The following is a 15863-nucleotide window of genomic DNA, read 5'->3' on the forward strand; positions in this document are numbered from 1 at the left end:
TGGGCTTTTAGTAAATGTGTGACTTTCCCACCTTCTGATTTGGGTTAAAATCTGTAACGGAGACTTACTTACAGTGTGGAAGCAATTTAACTTTTACGACAGTTTATTTCAGTGGGCCTTTTTTATTTCCCTTTTCTTTCCAGTGTATCCATCGAGACTTGGCTGCAAGAAATGTTTTGGTGACTGAAAATAACGTCATGAAAATAGCAGACTTTGGTTTAGCCAGAGACATCAACAATATAGATTATTATAAAAAGACTACTAATGTAAGTGGATGGTTCTCGTATCTCTGATAACAAGTGTTTGTTTCAATGTTTCACTTAAAAACTGTGGTTGTAAACTTAATGGGCTTCTTGTACAGCAGCCTCACTTTTCATCTCGGACAGAAAACGGGGATCAAGGACGTAAGTGTTTCTGTCCTCTCTTACCGTGACAGTTAGTTAAAAGATAACCAAAGAGGCTGTATATTGTATGATTTATTAGAAATTCTAAAATACAGGAATTGCTTTTTGTGTGTCCCTGACTCAGTCACTTGAAACAGTGGGAATGTTCCTGTTGGCTCCAGCATATTTTGTACCAAGTGGAGAACCTTGACAAGCACTGCATGAAGAGTGCTAGAAATCACCCTAATACAAGTCCTATTTCGGTGTTGTAATGCCACATACAGCTTTATGCTTTTTGCCTGTATTTGTTATGCTGTGTGCAAGTTACGAGGGTAGTATCAAACTGGGGCTACAAGTTGAGAAGACAGGTTTTTCCTCCCTGCTCTGTACCAATTTGTACCAAATCAAGAACATAGATTGTTTCAGAGGTAGTTACTGATGCCTAGTTTGAACAGCTTACACCTCTTTCGTAGGGGTGCTCATCAGATCTTTCCTAGCTCATCAGATCTCTTAAGATCTCTTAAGATCTGATGAGCTACATTTGGGTTTTGATGGGAGCTTTGCAGTTCTACAGGCTTTAATATTTTGTATAAATATTTATTAACAGTCACATATAAGGGCTTATCTATCAAAATAAAGCACCAAGTAATTAATAGCATTAAAATGATAATATCTGCCTGCTTCCAAAAGACAGAGCAATCAGGTGTGGGTACATCAGTACTGGAAGGAGTTGAACCTTCTTCCTATCAAATGTAGTACGACTCCTGGGCTCTGAGCAGAGCTGTTTCTATGCAAAGCAACAGGCAGTTGTGACTGAGTTTTGGGTCACTGCAAAAGGTAGAACATAAACCCCAAATTCTTATTAAAAACCTTATTTTTGCAGGCAGGCCTATTTTTCAGAGGGTTTTTTTTTGTTTGTTTTTAAAGAGCTGCTTCTTGTATCGCTCTCCCAGCAAGCAATCTGGGAACTTTTTGGGGAGCCCTCAGTGCTTTTAATTTTATCTTCCATGATTCTATCCATTTTTCTTCATGCTCTCTTTATTTTAGCCCATTTTGCTTTTTCTCCCTTAAAATTTTCAGGTAAATTCTATGCTGGTTTGCATTAGCAGACTATTCTCTAAGAACTGATTAACCTTTTAGAGAAATCAGGGCTGAAATCATCCTGTAAATTGCTGCTGGTTTAACTTCTCTTCCCTTCCCCTCCTGACTTACAGGGACGGCTTCCAGTAAAGTGGATGGCTCCAGAAGCTCTGTTTGACAGAGTTTACACGCATCAAAGTGATGTGTAAGTGGCCTTATTTGAGTGGGGTTTTGAGGGGCGGAGGGAGGGTTGTTTTGGTTTGCATTTGTGAAAGTCTGTGATATTTTCAGTGTATTTTGCTGTTGTCTTTTACCTGTAGGAGTTTTCATTCTGTTTCACATATTAATAGATGGAGCAGGACTTGCCCTTAGAAAGTGAGGATTTTATGGTAGACTGCTAACCGGTGCTCTGTTACTAATCTGCCCGGCTTCAAAGCACATGAAAGGTGGAAAATGCTAACCTCCTTCTGTCAGTGCGGAAGTTTCCCCCCTTGAACTTATTTATGGATGTGCAGCTACAAAGAGTCTATCTAATTTGCTTGGCTTTTGACATACTCTGGACTTCCTTCAGGTTAAAAAACATGAGAGGGAAAGAAAGAAAGCAAAAGTTCTTATAAGAAGTTGTGCTAAGTTTAGGTCCAATAAAACATAGGCTGGATATAGTGGGAAAGCTCTCTCTGATTTTCAGAAGTGTTGGTGTTTCCCGTGTAGCAGAAATCACTGGACTCTGACACTTCAAATCTTTTAATGTGTGCACAAAAGTCACTGGCTGATGCAACCCGACTGCTCAGGATTTATTCTGCTTCCTATTACTGTTTCCTAAGCCCGTCTACAGTACTTGTGTGCACTGTGCTTGAAGTGGATGTGTATTTTTATGCAGTGCAGATGAAGATCTCATGGTTTTTATTTCTCCAAGAGAAGCTGTTAACTGTAAAGGGCTGGATGTTTCCCAGCACTGCTTTAAAAGGTTATGCATGTCAGTGCAGGGTTAAAGGGAAAAAGGGCAGGGTGGAGAAAACAAGGGGTATCTCCTCATTCTTTAACATGGGTCCACTTTTTGAGCTGCGCTGCCCTTAAGAAAAGCATTTACTGAGGTTTTTCTTCAGTATTTACAAGGAAACTGTATACACAGGTTAAGGGTGAACCCCACTTTTGTTTTAAAACAACATCTTGGCAAAAATATGAAAGTGAATGTGAAGTAAACCACCTCACTGGTTCAGGATTGAAAGTCAGTCCGAGCTCTTCAACAGCACATGGGTTTCAGTGCTGGAACTTGGAGCCTCTTGGCCCCATGGTGGCTTTGAAGAAGGCTAAAGATAATATTATTGTAAGTTTGTGCAAACAGTTTGCTAAAATACACTGCTCAAAGCCTGGAGAGCTGCAGAGAAGCTGGGGAGCCAGTGCAAGCTGTGTGCTGTAGCTTACCTGGCAAAGCTGCCTGCCAAAGAGCCCTGGTTTGCCAGCGAGGTGGGCGCTGGAGGAGGTGGCAAGCAGGCAGGAAAACTGGCTTTAAATGATCCTCTTTCATTTCCTAACAACAATTAATAATAAAAAATAGGCGAGCAGAATGAGGCAAAATATTTTTGTTTTGAACAGTCTGCTTTTTTTTTTTTCCAAAATACCCTGCCACATCACTGCAATCCAGGTCAGCTGTGAGTGCTCTGTAAGTAATTAAGCTGTGAAGACGTGGTTCTTTGCAATAGTCCTGGAAGCTTGGGTGCTTAGAGCACAGCAAAGGCAGAGTGTGTTTCTGATCTTTCTGCTCATGTCAGTCACTATTTCTATGTGCTGCCCAGACATATATCCAATTAATGGACTGATATAGTGAGAGGCCAAGGGGAATGGCTTTAACCTGCCAGAGGGGAGACTGAGATGAGCTCTTAGGCAGAAGCTCTTCCCTGTGAGGGTGCTGAGGCGCTGGCACAGGGTGCCCAGAGAAGCTGTGGCTGCCCCATCCCTGGCAGTGTTCAAGGCCAGGTTGGACACAGGGGCTTGGAGCAAGCTGCTCTAGTGGAAGGTGTCCCTGCCCATGGCAGGGGTTGGAGCTGGATGAGCTTTAAGGTTCCTTCCTTCCAACTCTGTGGTCGGAGTTGGGCAGATGCTGATTTCATCATCTCCTAAGAGAAGCCAACAGTCATTGCATCTGCCACAGACACATCTCTGTTTCCAGCAGTAAGGCAGATCTACTAATGCAGTTTTCTCTTTGATTTGTAGTTGGTCATTTGGTGTGTTAATGTGGGAGATCTTCACGTTAGGAGGATCGCCCTACCCGGGAATCCCAGTGGAGGAACTTTTTAAGCTGCTTAAAGAAGGGCACCGAATGGATAAACCTGCCAACTGCACCAATGAACTGTAAGGACCCTTATTTGCTATACCAGGACTGGAGGGCATAAAGTGCACTGAATTCACATGGTTAATGCTACCCCCAGCAGAACTGTAGATATACACGTGTGTAAGATAAGTAAAGGTATGAAAAGGTCTTCAGGAAATGTTTGACAGAGGATTTAAGCATCTTCTTTACACACCCTGCTGTGATCCCATTGAAAAAAAGAAGAGATCATCCACTATACTGTCTTCATCAGTGTTTTTACACCCACATTTGCTTTATTTTAATCTCGTTAACATGGAAATGCCTAAATGGCCACTAATCATATGGAAGGTACATCAGGCTGGTTTTGTACACAGCAAAGCACATCTGGGAACTTCTGCGTTAGCACACTGTTATCTCCTGGTGATGGAGGGAGGGTGTTTTCCCACTCTGATATTTCAGTGGAGCCCTTAACTATTTTTAATTTATTTTTTCTTAATAATTTCTTTAATTTCTTCACAAAGCCCACAATCCCTAACATGCACAAATATTTAAGCATGAGTCATTTAAAACCACTGCAATTCCTGGGAAAGAAGGCTACAGAATTGGGTCCACAAAAAAAGCAATTTAGACACTGGGTGGGGAAGAGATTCAGGAGTAGAAACGCACCTTTGAAGAAAAGGAATATCAAACAGCTTTGGCAAAGTCAGTGGTCAGTGTACAGGGTTGTGGGTGCTTGCTGCTTTGCTTGTGATGAAGAGCATTGTGTGTGAAGAGATTTGCGAGGAAACGCGTGATTTTAATTAAGCCAAGAAAATGTGTGTTTCTTACAGCTATATGATGATGAGAGATTGCTGGCATGCTGTGCCTTCACAGAGACCGACTTTCAAGCAGTTGGTAGAAGACTTGGATCGGATTCTCACTCTCACAACTAATGAGGTAGGTAAATTGTTTCCCTCCATAAGCTGCTGATCAGGACAAATGCTTCAGGAGACAGATGGAATTTATTCAATTATGAAGTCCTGCTCAAGTTCTCTTCTTGTTCTGTTTGTCATTGTCCTCTGAGGTTACATGCATGAAATCCTCGGTTTCTTGCCATTATGCCTTGATTTATGTAACTAAACAGAAACACATCTTTAAAATGTTTTTGTTTATTTCTCATTGCATCTTTTGATGTTTTTAAAGTGGCAGTATCGAGGGACTGCATGCAGCAGGTTGAGAGGCGATATATGTGTTTCAACATGAGGTTCATGTCAAGGAGATATGTAGAGTTCATGGTGTTTTTCAGTTATCGACCCGGTTTGATTCCCAGCCATGATATCTAGGTCAGAAAAGGAGAAACTGTTGATGGTAGATTTCAGATTATATGTCTGAGAGTGAATTAGGTTCACTGAAATAGCTCTCTGTGGAGGGAAGGAGGACCCATAGGGAACATGTGAACAGTCATCCAATTATCCAAAGGTCCTGCCTAACACTGCTTCAGGTTGGGATGTATGAATGCAGAAAGGTTTTATTTGAAGAGCATTCTTTCAGAGGTCTGAGATATTATTAGTTTTAGCAAGGAACACACTGATTAGGGTATTCACACAGGAATCGGCTCTCTTATCACTAAAGCACATGCACCTTTGAGGAAGATCACAAGTGATGGAAATGTTGATTCTTTTGGTGGAAACTTCTTTTGAGAGAAAATGCTTGCTGTCTCAGAAATGTTTTGTGAATTCCTAATATTCTAAGAAATGATATCTATAACGGGAGGAAGAGAAAGAACAAAACACTTAGGGAAGTAGCAACAACTTGATTTAACAGTTTCAAAATAAATTTCTCTGACTTGCTCTTGCTTCTTTATAAGGGAGAAAAAGGTAGGGAAAAAAGATTTGGATTGTTCTAGATACATATATGTATTACTTTCTGATTTTTCATAATTGTCAGATAAATAAAAAATGGATTATTATGCAGCTTTAAGAAAGTCTGTGTGCAACAGCGTTGACAGGAGAGCCTGAGTAAAGAGGCCCCATTTTTTATGACCATGATTTGTTCAGTAGATCCAGTTGAAAAAGAGACTTTTGCTTCAGTAGCAGCTATATATTTGCCTGGATTCTGGTTTTAAGGCTTACTCGAAAAGGTGGCACCTTCAGGAGCGGCTCAGAGTTGGGGTAAGAATATGTGTGTGCTCCTTTGGAGTCGGTAATGCAGCTCTGCATATCATTACCGTTCTCCCCTCATCCAGACGGACTGCATCTTTTCCTGCCTAAATTATACATGATTTCACAAGACTTGTTGGAGGTGGGCTGGCTGCCACTGCAGAGTGCTGGGTGGCTTGGACTGGATATGCACTTGCAAATTGAAGCGGGAGGTTCTGGGCTGCAATTCTAAGCCTGGGAAAGGATATTGCTTGCTTTCTTGTGTGTGTTTAACCATCTTGCCTTCCCAAGTCATGGGGCTGGAAGGATCTGAAAGGTAACCTGAAAAGGCCTTTAGGGTTCTGTCAATTACTTTAGACTAGAATCACAGGAAAAAAGGCTGGGAAAAGCTCAGTACATCCAGTCCATCTGATCGGCCTATGGCAGGATCCACTATACGTTTGTCATTCCTGACAGATGTTTATGTAACTTGTCCTTAAAGATCTCCCCTGCTGTATTTCTGCATCGCCCCTTGACAGTCTATTGCTTTGTTTCATTAGCTTTATTTCCTGAAAGCTTTTCCTAATCTCTAATCTTTCAACATAAGATATTGCTTTGTGTCCTATTTACCCTGGACATAGAAAGCAAATTATTTCACTTGTGTTTGCAGCATGTTTTATGTTCTTGAAAACTTGTCATGTTCTCACTCAGTACCTCCTGAGAACTCTAGTGTGTCTCCCATTTTCCTCTGTAGCTTTTGAGATCTGTAATCTGCACAGGTTTCCTGAAGTCGGGTCCATCATGCTTCAATGGGATGGTACTTCTGCTTGTCCTCTCTGCAGTGGCACTTTTCCTTTCCCCCTGGAATGACACCGTTGGTACAGAGTCAGCCTAGTTTACCCAACAACTCATTTTTTAGGGCAGCCAATAATATCTTCCTCTGCATTTGTCCAAGTGATTACTTCTGCTTATGGAAATGTCTTCCTCTTCTCCATAATCATCGCTTGTTGGGTTTTTTCACTGGTGTTTTGGGGGATTTTTTTTGTTTGCTTGTTATTTTTTCCCCTTCCAAAAGACACTATTTCTGATGCTTCCATGGTTAGCATGGAATGTTTCCTAGAGCCCCAAAAGCAGAAGTTACCCAGAGTCAATCTCAAGGGTATATTGTTGTATCAACACCAGGAACCAACCTGATACTGGGAACTTCTTATGCCCCTTTATGTGGTTCTGGCCCTTGGCATTGGATAAGAAAGCTGGAGAAGGGATAAGAAGCCCACCTTAAATACTGAATTCATAACTGAATCGCATCAAGTCTTTTGATGTGACAAGCCATGCCTGATATCCCATGAGAAAGCGCTGTTTCTTCAGATACTGGAATACTTTCTTCTTCTGTCTGTCTAGAAAATGGTTGATTATTTCTGTTCATGTAGGACTGGTTTCCTAAGAAATACATGTCATGATTGCCCTTGTGGATTTTTTTAAAGGCAAGGTAGGCAGTAATCACAGATCCAAACTGCCTTCTCTTGCTGGCTACTGTATTTGTCGGCATTTTAAAACTTATATTCACTGCTTTTAAAACGGTGACCATTTTTTAACTATAATATGGTAATGATTGAATTTCTGATTTAAAACAATATGTTAGCTGAAGAACTAAATTACCCCAAACCGAAGCACAGCAGCATAAAATACTGACTGAGGTGGAAGACTTGTCTCGTCAGTACGATCATAACTTGCGGTTTAGCAAATGAAGAGATTGCATTTAAATGAATGCAGCTGCCTTTAGAAGTTGAAAGAGAAGGAACATTTCAAGGGGAAAAATAACTTTATTCTCTTGCCAAAACTGTTGTTTCTAGCAAAAAAAGCCTTAACCCAAAACTTGGATTCAGCAGATATTATTTCCTTTTTTAATGACTGCTTTGGTCATAGCTACTCTGGGACACACTCACACACACACGCATATGAAAACCCCAAAATCTAGTGACTTTATTTTCCTTTTTCAGCTCTTTTTTACATGTATGCCACTGCATGTTTAAACACAAATTTAATATCACAGAATATAAAACAGAGATTCAAAGTGACCAAAGGAATATAAAGTTGGAAGTATCCTTCCCTCACCAAATCATTACCATGTGCTAAAGAAAAATGGTTCTATTTAGGATGAAATTTCATTTTTATCATTGCGAGTGAAAAGTCCTCTTTTGATGTGGTTGGCAAGTTTTATTTCCAGTGGCGCGGCTAATGCTGGTGATGTTGGACTTCAGGAAAGTACTGTGTTATTGGTTTGGGTTTTCTTTCTCTATCCAAGCTTCTTGTTTTATGAGATATTAAAGCAAGAGGTGGGTTTGAATGCAATTGCGTTACAGAAATGAGTGTCATCTTTAAACTCCTCTTTCACCCATGGGATGATCAAGCCAAATCAGTGCAGCAGTAACATGCTATTGTCAGTCTTACTGTCTAAAGTGTGGTTTCTTTCTTTTGTCATAGGAGTATCTGGACCTCAGTGGACCTCTCGAACAATATTCACCTAGTTACCCTGACACGAGGAGTTCGTGTTCTTCAGGTGATGACTCTGTTTTTTCTCCTGATCCAATGCCTTATGAACCTTGTCTTCCCAAGTACCAACACATGAATGGAAGTGTTAAAACATGAAAAGAAGTCATACAGATGAATAAAGAAACAAGAACATCAAGCTACCTACCATATACAAAATGAATTCTTTTCTCCAGGACCTTAATGTTTCTGCTTGTACATATGAAATATGGAAAAAAAGAAGAAAAAGGAGAAAAAAAAAAACCCCACAAACCAAACTTGGAGGAAAGCAGTTCAAAACCTACATAAAGAAACTCAGAATTCACAACTTTTAAACATTCCCCGCAAGAAGAATGTTTATGAACTGTGTCTAGATACCCTTTGCTATCAATTCTCTGGCTTCCTGTAAGCTGCAACAGACTTTCTTTGTACAATGGACCAGTTGGACTTGAGGCAAACTCTGGGTCTGCCTTTCTTGTTTATTTTGTAATATTTGGAGAAAATATATGTTGGCACACACTTACAGAGCACAAATGCAGTATATAGGTGCTGGATGTATGTAAATATATTCAAAATATGTATAAATATATATTATATATATTTACAATGAATTATTTTTTGTATTGATTTAAAAATGGATGTCCCAATCCACCTAGCGAATTAGTCTCTTTTTTAACAGCTATTTGCTAAATGCTGTTCTTACACAGAATTTCTTAATTTTCACCATCCAAAGGTGGAAAATACTTTGCTTTCAGGGAAAATGGTATATCATTAATTTATTAACTAATTGGTAATGTACAAAACAGTTAATCGTTTATAGGGTTGTTGTGTTTTTATAATTTAAATGGCATTTCTATGCAGGCAGCACAGAGAACTAGTAGATATAATGCTCAGACTTTACTAGTTTTCAGATCTTTTAAAAAAAAAGAAATATTTACAGTATATAACTAATTTGGGGGAATTAAACTTTTGATTTATTTGTGTTTTAAAAACTGCAGTGTCAGATGATTATTCTTATCAAAGCCAAATCCTTTCACAAGAAAGTCTTTTCTTCTCAATACCTGTCACTTTAACAGTTTAACTCTTTAGAAATGTTTCCCGTGGCCAAAAATCAAAATCATTCCACACAGACACACACATAAAAAAAAAGGAAGAAAATTTCAAAGAGGGTTCCTAAAGTAAGGAAAGACATGAATTTGTCTATAACCATAGCAGAACATACTGCTCTAAAAGGAGCTGAGCTTCTACCCCTGAGTTGCACATGCATCAAATTAACTACAATTCTCTTCCCTGAGTTTGGATAATAGGTTCCAGATCTTTTGGCCTGTATCTTTCGCCTTTTAGACTATCCTTCTATTGTAACTTAAGTTAAAAAGAGAGTTGTTGTTTATAATGACAATTTGCCATAGGAATATCAGCATCTTTTTAAGGGATTAATTCATGCTGACTCCAGTATTTCCTTCTGATCCATTCCATAACAGTAGGTATAACACTGGCCTCTGCTAAAATATCACTGTTGTTTGTATCTTTTTACAGAAGCCTTGTGTTTTTACTTTCAGAACACTCACACTGATATGGCCATGCAGTATGAATGCAAATTACACTGTTTTATGTGGTGGTGTTTTGGTTTGGTTGTCCTTTTGTTTTTAAATTGGGTAAAAGAAGTATTAAAATCTGTTAACTTTTGTACTGACAATAAAATGTTTCTACAGATATTAATGTTAAAATTACAAAATAAATGTCATGCAGCTTATTTTTCCTAATCCTTTGTGTCATACAACATGGTTTCCTGAACATCAAGTGGTGGAACACATCCAGAAATGCTTTCTTTTGACCTGATCAGAGGGCCTATACTACCAAGCTGTTCATTCAGGAATGATACTTTTGCCTCTGTCTCATAAAATGTCTGTTCATGAATAATACAGATAATTTGAGTAAATATATGTACAATCTTTGGTGTTTGTAGGGTGGGATGCTCTTTGCTGGAAGCCAGTTCATAGTGTAGACATAGAATATTTTCTCTTGTTAGTCTGTATCCTTTAATTAGTGAGATTTCTCACTCATAGTGGAGAAGCTGGAGGGCCATTTGTATAGGAGATCTTAAAAAAATTGAATGGAAAGAGAATAATTATGAAGAGAGTACAAAACTTGGGGGTTTTAGACTTGAAAACAGAGGGAAGATACACCAAAATAGCTAGAAATAGAAAAAGTTCCCATTTTCTGTTTGAGACAGAAATGGGAAATTCATGGTCACGTTGCTGTTGCAGGTTAGCCAGAAAAGGGTTGTTGTCTTTACCACATGCTATAAGAGTACTCCAGACACCAAACTAATCTTCGGTTTCTTTTTGTCTGTTTCTATTTTGACCAGAAATCTTATGCCAATCCCAAGAAACTCTAAAAAAGTGCTTGTTAAAAAACTGATGATTTCCAACTAAGAATTATCTGATTGAAGAATTCCCACTGGCTCTACTAAAAAATAACAATTCCCTTTCTCCACAGCATCTATGACTATTAGCAGCGATGGAAGCTGCTGTCTGACTGAAACCACAGTAGTCTTAATGACATATGTCTGGCTTTAAGATTCTCCTGAAGGGTATGAGAAGAACTTGAATCTTGCTCTGCTTCTATTAAAATGAACCTAATTGATCTTTACTACTTTGTCTTTTAAAAATAACAAGATTGTAATGCTCAGAATCGTGATGGAAAGGTGCTATTAAATGATGTAAACTTCTTTGGTTACTCTGATTTTGTTTAAAACAGTTTGTATGCTTTTCCTGTGTTAATTTTCCAGTTTAGCTCTCAAAGATGTAGATTTACACCTTGGGGATAGAGCACAATTTCACAGACACTGCCTGAAGTATATTTATTATGCAATTTTCTTAATTTTGTAGTGTAAACCCTGATTTAAGCTTATATTCTCTCCTCCTATCTGAAGACTTTCTTCTCCACTGCCTACTGTTTAATTTCCTTCTATGAAAACACTGGCTGTAGAGCAGGGCACAGAAGGCTCAGTTTCTGGGGGAGAAGCAGATCATCCTCTGTAGGGTTGCAAGAGGAAGATAGGCAGCAGAAAATAAGATCTGGCATTGACGTTTGTCCAAAGGGGAAATATTCTTTATTGCCATGATTACTTTTGGCTTTCATGAGAAGAAGGGGTTAGGAATTTGGATTACTATCTCATCTAAAAATAAAGTTGACATTATTAACAGCAGCAATAATGAAAAGTGGCATTATATCAGGAAATGAATTTATATTGATGTGGATAACGAGGATTATGTTCAGTGTGTACGCAGTTTCCTGCAGCACGTAATTGTTTCTTGTCCTGCGTTAAGTATTTGAATCAACACAGCGTAACATAAGAGAAAATATGAATGTAGAAACCAGGTTTGTTATGGTTCAAGTTCATAAATAAGTTCATATTGCCTGTTTGCTTTTGGTTTTTTTCCCAACTTTTTAACTATAATATATATACATGCATCAGATAAGAATATTACATCTATTCTGTCACTTTTTATTGTTTTCATATCGTTCATATTCAATATATGTTTCGTTATGCTTTTACAGAAGAGTTGACCTGTGTTCTGATTTTAAAATTTGTCAAAAGAGAAGTAACTTCACTGTTTTATTTCTGGAAGTAACATGAGCAAAGCTGTGTACAAAGTAGTAATTTTCACGTCTAACCCTTGAGAAAAGAGCACCACAAAACCCTGGGGTCTAGAAACTATCCTTTTAGTGATTCAGTGGTCTCAATGTCACTCATTAAACCAAGAGAAGGCTAAGAGTTGTCTTGAAAGGGTATATAGACTGCTGTTAAAGTATTTCTTTAATAGTAAAGGTCTCTTCCGTAAGAATTCCAAGTCAGTGCCTAAAATATGGAACAAAACCCATCCGGGCTAAGTGGAAAGGCACACTTTTTGGATCATAGAATAAGTGGAAGGAGCAGCTTACCCTTGGGTGCCACTGACCTTCCCCCAGTTGGATCCCGCATGGCTCAACAGTGAGCAAAACCCAGCAGTTAGGTAAGCTGGCTATAGTATTTCCTTCTGTCCTCCAAGTCTGAGATGGGAAAGCTCATGTCATGCAGATCCTGAATGGCAAGCTTTGGAGATTTTCTTTAGTCCAAGAAGTTTCAAGTGTGTGCATAGTGCTGCTTGAAATCTGCGTGTTATTGTTAAGTGAGGGTAAGGAACCATTAGAAGACAAGTCCTTTAGCAAACCTTGCAGAAATCTTCATATGCTTTAGTTTCATTTGGAAGTTTTTTAAGTAGCTTAACATATTCAAGGGGAAAAAACTGGGGCAAAACCAGTTGCTATTCATAGAAGGTAAAAAAAGGCAACCAACAAATGTTCTTGAAGGGTCATCTGTCCGCTCTGTAACCAGGAAGTTCTGTATCTATCTGCATCATTTGATCTAATTAGTATAGAAGTGTTTCATTGATTTTTCCACAGTAAATGTAATAGATTTGTTGTGATGGATGAAGCATAAGTTATCTCCAGCAATTTGTGCTTGGAAAGATCGTCAGTCCTTCTCCACCTGTAGATATGTCTACTTCCGAGCTTTTGTTGGCGTGAGTGCTAAATGTTACAAGTAGCTTAAATGCAATAGAATTTATAGAGCAAGTGTTCATTTTTATCCCCTTTTACCTATGCAAATTCCTGTTAACCAGTTTTTCCATAAAACTCATGCAGGAGAGAAGATGAAGGCAGTCATTCTCTTCACCATGCACAGCAACAGAACAGGTTAAGAGGCACCAGTTCATTCAGAGTGTTTTTATTTGAATTTTAGAAACAGTTTCTTCACTAAGACTGCTTGGACACTGGGATAAGCTGCCTAGAGAAGCAGTGGAATCTGGCTGCAGATATTCAAGACTTGGCTGGTCAGGGCCATGGATAACCTAATCTAAGGTGCCGCTTTCAACACGAGGTTGGCAAAGATGATCTCCAGGGTCCCTTCCAGCTGAAACTTTTCCATGGTTTTGCAAATCTGAGTTGTTGGCCAAAGGTAACCCAGGTCTGAAGAGGAGCTCTGGAAAGCTGCACTGGCTTATGCTGAGGTTGTCAGTGGGATGTATTGTTCAGTAAATTCAATTTAATGATGCATTTAACAAGAGAGAGTTCCCCCTCTATTAAGGCATTTGGATTTTAAAAGTCAGGTCCTGGATAGCTTTTTTGATTATCACAGCTGGCCAAAATTTTTCTGACTAAATTCCTATGCAGTGGAAAACCACTGTTTTGTCAAAAGCTCTGTAGAGCACGAGCGTCTTGCAGAAGATAAAGTATTTTGACCTTTTCAGAATGACACGACCCTGTCGGCATCATCTTGTCAGGAAGAAATGAAGTCATTTTATGTTGCAACTACTGAACAGCAGACAATAATAAGGTCAAAGTAGGAATCTAGTATTTTGATCTTATTAAAACAGAGTGGTTGGGCTAACTTGAAGTGACACCCAAGTACTGCAAATAATTGCACTTTTAAAACCTTTTATTTATTATAAGAATATTATAGATAAATTCCAAATGCCAGTATTTCCTGAGAAGTACACTTCTAGATATCAATGAAGTTTATATTGCTCAAACCCTATCAGTATTTTGACATACTTTTACCTGATGTTCCAGCTGTTTTGCCCTACAACCAAGCTGCTGTGAGTGGGAGCAGGAGCTAGTATATCTCAGGAGGGGGTGTAAGGAGCCTGGTATCATTTTCACTGACTCAGCAACCCGTACTGGGACCAGGTTGCCTGAATTACTGGACAAGCTTTTCCAATGCCTCAAAGGACATCCAGGGAGGATTAATATCTTTGTGGCATAGGAGCAACTCATCTCATCTGCTGTGGCATATGAGGCAATAAGGAGAGAGTGGAGAAATAGGACAGCAATTGAGAGCCCCAGTGTCTGGGGAAATCTATGTCCCGTTATACTGGAATGAAAGGAAATTACAGTTTATTGGAAAAAAATCAATACAGCCAAGGACTGTGTGAAAAACATCTCAGAGATGGAGAGCTGAGGCGCAGTATTTTGTCTAGACATGTTTCCCTCGCATGACTGTAATTTTCTTTAAGGGCTATTCAGCAGCATTACAGTACTTTCTTGTCCAGAAGTTTGCTGCCACAGAGATGCACAAACTGACAGCTCAATAGTGCTGTAAGGCTAAATTCAGTAAGTCAAGGATCTGCCATGGGAATGATGGTTTGGATATTCAGAAGAGCAGGGTTCATCCAGGTCTGGAAAGAGTGGGTGTGACACCACTGGAGAAAGTGGAGTTGCATCTTCTTGCATCATGCTTGGATTTCAAGACTTATGTGTTAGGAAGTTAATGCCAGAGCTCCTGAGGAAACTTGGACCACGTGTACTGCAGCAGTGATGAGGTTTCCTGAGGAGGTGAGGGAACTTCTCTGTGCAGCCTTTGTACTGGTGGTGCCTAAGATGCATGTAAAGGCTTTCAGCTGAAGGGAAAGTAATGGTCTACCACAAGCAAGAATTACGCTGCAAGAAGACAGGTGAGAGAACAAAATTTGTGCAGTTGGCACTGGCTCTTAATTCAAAGTGTTCCCTTACGAAACTGCTCATTTTCTCCTCATCAGCTCCAGGAAGCCGCCAACCCAAATGCCTGTGTGCTCATCTCCTGTGAAGCTGCCAATGGTTTTGAAATGAAGCTGCCAGCATGCAGCTTGCCTGGTACATCCAACTTTGCTGAAGCATTTTCTTGCATGAATACTCATCTTACCAGTTTTCTTGACTGTATTTCATTTACTTTTCAATTAGGGTTTTTTTTTTTATGAACTATTTGTATTTTTCAAGTCACAGATTCGGGAAAAGAAAAGAAACCAACAAAGCAGACCCAAGGGTTTCTCGTAGGGAATTATATAGGCAAATTTTTATGACTTATATTTTTCCAAATTCATATTTTCCCTCTCATTTAAAATTTCCAAGACTTGTTCCCTGACAGCTGTTATAACAAATGGTGGACTTCTTCAGCTGATGTAATCCAAGACTTCGTTCATGTCAGAGGAGATGTAATATTTATTTATCCACTGGCCAATGAAGTATAATCCACTGGTTTGTTTTCTTTTAATGTTCAGTAGCCCTTTTTTAGTGTTTTTCAGTTAAAATAGTATATTTCTCTCTAATTATCTGTATAGACTAGATCTGCACAAGACTTTTTGTAGGTCCAGCCCTACAGGTTGCTCATATCATAAAGCTAATGCCATATAAATGTTCAGTAGTCACATAATAGATGTAATCATGACAGAGTTCTGGAAGGGTCAATAAAAATGTTACTAACCAGATTAAAATTCTGAAGGAAAAATGGTTTCATTGCGAGTTAAAAGTTTTGGTTTTTTTTCCCCTTTAGTATTTGGCAGTGCTTTGCTTGCTCTTCGTTTGACTTTTTGTTTCATTGTTCACAAATACTCTGTGGATCCTCCTCTGATTTAACAGTTGGGA

At 39.0% G+C, this 15863-nt stretch overlaps 1 protein-coding gene across 12 annotated transcripts in view; it reads left to right on the forward strand.

Moving 5' to 3' along the window:
- FGFR2 (fibroblast growth factor receptor 2) overlaps window positions 1-10183 on the forward strand; it is an 86813-nt gene extending 76630 nt beyond the window's left edge. For all 12 annotated transcript variants that reach the window (XM_062635276.1, XM_062635286.1, XM_062635287.1 and 9 more), the window contains 5 exons: window positions 144-266; window positions 1598-1668; window positions 3678-3815; window positions 4605-4710; window positions 8376-10183. In XM_062635276.1, coding sequence (XP_062491260.1) covers window positions 144-266; window positions 1598-1668; window positions 3678-3815; window positions 4605-4710; window positions 8376-8540 — 603 coding nt within the window. In that variant the 3' untranslated portion in view covers window positions 8541-10183. The remainder of the gene's footprint in view (window positions 1-143; window positions 267-1597; window positions 1669-3677; window positions 3816-4604; window positions 4711-8375) is intronic.
- The last annotated feature ends 5680 nt before the right edge of the window (window positions 10184-15863 follow it).

The sequence above is a fragment of the Pezoporus occidentalis genome, unplaced genomic scaffold (assembly GCF_034315485.1).
Source record: "Pezoporus occidentalis ecotype Australia unplaced genomic scaffold, CSIRO_AGI_Poc_V1 ctg45, whole genome shotgun sequence".
Classification (NCBI taxonomy): Eukaryota; Metazoa; Chordata; class Aves; order Psittaciformes; family Psittacidae; genus Pezoporus; species Pezoporus occidentalis.